We start from the raw sequence: 5,914 nt of genomic DNA, 5'->3' as shown, positions 1-5,914 counted from the left end.
CTGGGAGAGAAGAAGGGAGCTTGGGTTGATGAACTACCGAGAGTATCATAGGCTTACCTGACAACACATAAAACCACAACGAGAGAAACCCCGTTTGCCTTAGCCTTCGGTCATGAGGCTGTGGTCCTAGCAGAAATTGGAATAGGGACACACGGGACAGAATATTTCAATGAGGAGCTGGAGGAGAAAAGAGAAAGGGCCTCGTGGAAGGTAGCTCAGTGCCAACAAATGATTATGCGCTACTACAACCAGAATGTACGCATAAGGCAATTCCGAGCCGGGGATTGGGTGCTTAAAAAGGTGAACCAAAACACAAGAGATCCTAACCAGGGCGTTCTTGGCCCGAACTGAGAAGGCCTATATAGGGTGGTACGACCAACTGGCCCAGGAGCATATAAGCTGGCCCACCTGGATGGACGAGAGGTGAAAAGATCATGGAATTCTGAGCACTTAAAGAAATATTTCCAGTAAGCAAAGTACTTTATGAAGTTTCTTCTCATTAAGTTATTTTCATTAGATGTATTAATGAGTTGTAGCATGAGTGTGTGTTCTACCTGTTGTAACCTTCAAAACTTCAATAGAGATGAATTCAGCTCATGGCTATCTTGTTAGAATAAATTTTACTAAGGCAAAACATGTGCCTATTCCTGCTCGGTCGTCTAAAGGATCAGTAGGTAAATTCTACAAAATTCGCTAAGGCAAACATGTGTCTATTCTTGCCCGGTCGTCTAAAGGACCAGCAAGCAAACTCTACAAAATTAGCTATGGCAAAACATGTGTCTATTCCTGCTCGGTCGACTAAAGGACGAGCTGGAAAATTAAACAAATTCTATTAAGGCAAATACATGCCTATTCCCGCTCCATCGCTTAGGGACGAGCACGCAAAGTCTACCACGCTTCTTAAGGCACTGAATAGCCTAAAGACAAGCAAGCACAGTTCCCCAAATTGCTTTCCAGGGCAATCCATAAAGAAAAATTTAATAAAAACAATTAGAAAGGTACCACGAGTCTATAAAAGTTCTGACGGTCATAAACAAAATAGAAAATTTATGATTTACATGAAGAACAAAATTCATGGATTATAAGGCTCAGCAACTTCAGCGGAAGAGTGATTTGCAATCTCAAACAGAGAGGGACCCGCACCTAGAGATGGGTCTCCTACCTCCTTCTCCTGCTCCCCACTTGAAGGAGCCTTGCCCTGATCTTGGTCCCCCAGGCCCTTATCCCCTTGGCCCTTCTCGACCATATACACCTGTACTTCTGCCTCCAACTTGCCTATGTTCAGCTCCGGGTATTCTTTCTTGAGCACGAACATGATGCATTTATAGCAAAAGGCGAGCCCATAATCATACTTCGCATCCAGTCGGTTGTCCACTTCAGCAGATTTACCTTTTAGTTCAGCTATCTGCTCGTTCAAGGACTTGATTTGCTCCTCGTAAGCCGTCTTTAAAGTGTCTCGCTCGCTTTATGCAGCCTCGAGATCAGACTTCAAGTCACCTAACTCGCTCTCGAGCTTAGAAGACTTGGACTCAGCAATAGTGACTTTCTCCTCCAAGTCCAAAACCTGCCTATGCAGATTGAGCATTTGCTCCTTAAAGCGATCAGCAGACTCAGCCTTTTTCTTCAGGTCCTGAATCTTCGCGTGTTGCTTCCTCTCATAACGCACGGACCTACTCTTCTAGCAGGAGACCAGAGTGGCAATCTTAAAAGCAACCCTCTGGACAGAGCCCCCCAGCTCGCCAAGGCTCATGCTCTCAATATCCTTGACCATTTTGGGCCCTACTGATTTGACGTAATCCTTCTGGTACGGAGTCAAATAGTCGCCCTAGTCCCGAGGGGGAAGCGGCGAGGTCCAATCTCCAGATTGAGTGCTGACCTTATAACTCTCCGCTATTCTTTCGAGGCGGAGGACGGGGCAGAGCATGAGCAGGAACTTTAGAAGGACCGACATTGCTTTTCTTCTTAAGAAGGGGAGCATTCCTGGATTCACTCGAGCACGTTTCCTTGACATGGCACTAAGGATCTTATTGTCTATCCCGACAACAACGTCAACCAGACCAGATCTAAAGAGATTCATAGGCGATAAGAGATCTTGACAATGGGATGTGTTCACCAAAGTAGTTTCAACTTTGAGTAACGAATTTTTGTCGAGTTTACTGAGTAGGCCCCACGAGTCTGAAAGCATAAACAAGGTTAAAGAAACAAATAAGTGACAACCAGAGACGTGAAGTGTAAAGAAAAATAAACGACCTAGGGTGACAAAACGCGTTGGAAGGTGAATATCACCACCAAGCGAATGGATCGCTGGGCACCAATTCTCCCCAACAAAGAAGAATTTGTTCTTCCACTTTTTACACAAGGAGGGACAGCCGACGATTGGTTTCCTTTTTGCAGAGCTCGACATGAAGTAATACCAGCCTGCTTCTTTTGGACTGTTCCTCAGCTAGTACAAGTGCTTTATTTCCACAAGGGAAAGCTCCCCGAGCTCACACCTTTCCCACAATACAAAAGGGTCGAGAGTACCCTTCATCCGTTTGGGTGAAGCTGACCAGGAGCCAAATGCATTCCGCCTAGAATTTTAACAAAATAAGGTTGGAGGGGCAATCTGGCTCCTAATTTGAAACTCTCCATATGCAAAGTAACATATCCCTTAGGAGGACGACTATCACCCTTCCCGAGGATAGTGAGGAGAACGTTGTTGGGGATTAGGTAGAGGGTTCTCAATTTAAGTAGGTTAGTATGGGTGGTGGCACAATCGAGGTAGTCAATGAGATAGGAATCATCCTCTGTCCTATGACTAAGATTGCTCTTCTTGACGGGTCGGCTCGGCTCGGAGTAACACTCCTCATCGCCACCCTCTTTTTCGGGGATCTCAGTCCCGTCAGAACCGTGATTCTCCCCAGAACCTGACGCTGGACCACCGCGGTTCCCACTGGGCTCACTATCAGAAGGAGGTGGAACGACTCCTGGTCGGGGGTACTCAAGGGCATCCCTATTGTAAGAAGGGCCTACGCTACTAGAAGGGTTTTGGGGGTCAGTGGGTCTTGACAAATTGGGGTAGGAATCTATCTCTTCATCACTCTCATCTACAATTTTTTTCCCCTTTGTCTTGACATAGTGAAATCTTAAGAGAAAAGTACAACAAATCCAAGTATATCGGTATGAAAGAATAGTGCAGAACCCAAGCAACAACAACCAAAAAAGGGGTTAAGGGCGATACCTGAAAGAAATCGGCACCGGTGGTGCTGCCGTGACGGTGAGAGAGCCAAGAAAATGAAAATCTCCGGTGTAGAAAACACGTTTGGTTCAAGAAAAGGAGTTGGCTTATGACAGAATGACGAAAAGAGAAACAGAATAGAGCTTTCAAATTAGGGATTTTAGACGAAAGATAAAATAGAAGCGTTTAAGTTACGCGGGTGTCAGTTCAATCGCCGCGTATCGAGGATAGATAAGCCGCTGTTTCAAATTTCAAACACAGAGTGTAGGAAGTGCCACGTCATCGGCAATTAAGACAACATGATGGGATGTCAGCCCAACAGCGTAATGGATACGCTCACGAATACCCATACCCAGGCCAGAAACCCTCTAGATAGAAATATCACCTCGAGTCCATAACAATAAAACAAGTACCAGGAGGATGCTACCCGGAGGTGGCCGGATTCAATTCTTAGTTTCTAATCTTAACTCGTTTCACTCGTGAGACCAGAAACTGGGGACTGGTGTTGAGTAATAAAAAGTACTAGTCAGACATCTCCTCATTTCTTACCCAGGGGCAAGTTTCCCTAACTGAGTGTAACAAGTAAATTCTTGGTCGTGTATCTTTTATGGAGCACGAGCCGACCAGAAGTGAATACTGACCAAGTACTCGTCACTAAAAGAAAGAGGACACGATCTCACGAACACACGACAGTTTCGCCATACCCCAAACCGCTGGGGAGAACACGTTTACCCACATTCGGTGGTTGAAGACCCATTAAGGTCCATAATCATCCGAATATGACGAGCATGAAAAATACTCAGAGAAGAGAACGTGGGATGATTGCCTATAAAAGGCTAAGAAATCGATGAAAAAAGGAGACATAAAAATTGAGAGAAAATGGGAAACTCTGCCAAATTAATACCAGAAATTATTATATACGAATCCTTGGTATATTTTGTGTTGATAATATTGTAGCTAATCTGAGCAACTTAAATCATACGGTTTTTCCGTAAACACCTTGTACTAACTTAAGCATCGGAGGGTTTACGCCGGAAAAAACACCGGCGTCTCTGATTTGTTTCTGTGAACGTAGGCTTGGAAAGAAGAAGAAGAGTGAATTGGGTCCCAGGAGCTCAGGCAACTACTGAAGCTGGTGGAGTGCAACCTCTTCTTTTTTTTCAACACAAACGTTGATGAACCAATCTGGTCGGGTAACAGGCCACCAGATTTCTGCATCAACATCCATTACAACATTTTCATTTTTTTTTTAAGTCACAAAAAATCAATTTTCTTGTAGAGAAAATTTTGGTAAGGATATCATCATTACTGGTAAATAAACTCGAGTAGATGACATGCTGTAAAAAGAAAAATTTCAAAAACCAATGAAAGTTTAATTATTTCAATTATTTAATTTCGTCACACCCAACTGTTACACCTAGGTAGAGATGACAATTGTACCCGCAAACCCGTAAATCCACCCAAACCCACCCGTTAAAACCTGCCCGTTGCGGGTAATTTTACCCGTTGCGGGCGGGTTTAGTATTATAAACTAAAATTCGCACATGGATGCGGGTGGGTTTGGTATTAACCTTATATCCAGTGGATACCTGCATGGATATCCACCAAACCCACAATATTTTTTTCAAATATTTTTAATTTAATTTTAATCTAAAAATGTATAAAGAAAATAATGTCATTATTCAAATTACCAAATAGCCAAAGGTTCAAAATTGTGTATGTGTGTATGTGACCCATCTCCCATTCTAAAGTCATAACCTAAAGAAAACTAAAGGCATTTCCCTTCGAATTAGTATTTGAAAATATTAATCTTAATTATTATTATAGGCATTGTGTTGGATGGGTGCTTATGGTGGTGAATGAAATGAATATCTTCTCTCGAAGCTTGTTTTAAATAATAATATGAAATATAATTATTATTTTTAGATACTAGTTTGTGTTTTTAAAATGGATTTGTGTTGGATTAATGTTGAAATTTTAATTTTTCATTTACATTGTTTAAATATAAAATTGAGTATGTTATATGGAATTTGAGGTTATTATTATAAATTTATATATTAAACATTTCTGATTTTAAATATGGAAACACGCAAAAAATCCGCCGGGTACCATTGCGGGTTTGGTAATTGTTAAAACCCGTTGCGGGTGGATTTTTTTAAAAAAATTAAAACCCGCTGTGGGTTGCGGGTGGGTTTGGTAATTTAAATTTTATGCGGGTTTGGGTTTGATAATGACAAATCCGCTGCGGGCGGTGCCCATTGCCATCCCTACACCTAGGCAGCAAAGGCAAGTAAACTTTGCAAATGGAAATTGTTTTTGTCAAAGAATGATGACATTTTTTTCTCTCTTTTCGATTGAAAGAAAATGATTTCCAACTTTGCCAATTTGTCAAAGATAAATAATTCAAGAAAACGCTAGAAAATATATAATATATACAAAAGGGAAAGTTCAGTTGATTAACAGCTTGTCGGGTTTGGTATATAAGCCAAATCCATTATATTCATCTACAATATGTGGAGCTCAAAAGTTGTCTTTTCTGGAATATGAACTAGTTGAAACAATTTCACTTTCATCACTATCTAGGTTGAGCATTTACGAAGATCTCTTCAAGGAGCAAAAAATTTTCACGTTAAGATTACAAGTCTCATCGTAATTTTTGAAAAATTCAGCACAAAAATCATATCAACACTGAATTAA

At 41.6% G+C, this 5,914-nt stretch overlaps 1 protein-coding gene across 1 annotated transcript; it reads right to left on the bottom strand.

Moving 5' to 3' along the window:
• Positions 1-1,072: 1,072 nt before the first annotated feature.
• LOC112099931 lies at positions 1,073-3,974 on the bottom strand. Its single transcript, XM_024187464.1, has 5 exons — positions 3,922-3,974; positions 2,550-3,124; positions 1,877-2,175; positions 1,498-1,678; positions 1,073-1,374 (listed from the first exon to the last, which is right to left on the bottom strand). Exons 1-5 carry the CDS (start codon positions 3,972-3,974, stop codon positions 1,073-1,075), a joined length of 1,410 nt encoding a protein of 469 aa, XP_024043232.1.
• Positions 3,975-5,914: the final 1,940 nt, after the last annotated feature.

Source organism: Citrus clementina, unplaced genomic scaffold (genome assembly GCF_000493195.1).
Source record: "Citrus clementina cultivar Clemenules unplaced genomic scaffold, Citrus_clementina_v1.0 scaffold_9, whole genome shotgun sequence".
NCBI lineage: Eukaryota > Viridiplantae > Streptophyta > Magnoliopsida > Sapindales > Rutaceae > Citrus > Citrus x clementina.
This window is presented reverse-complemented; position numbering and strand designations above follow the sequence as displayed.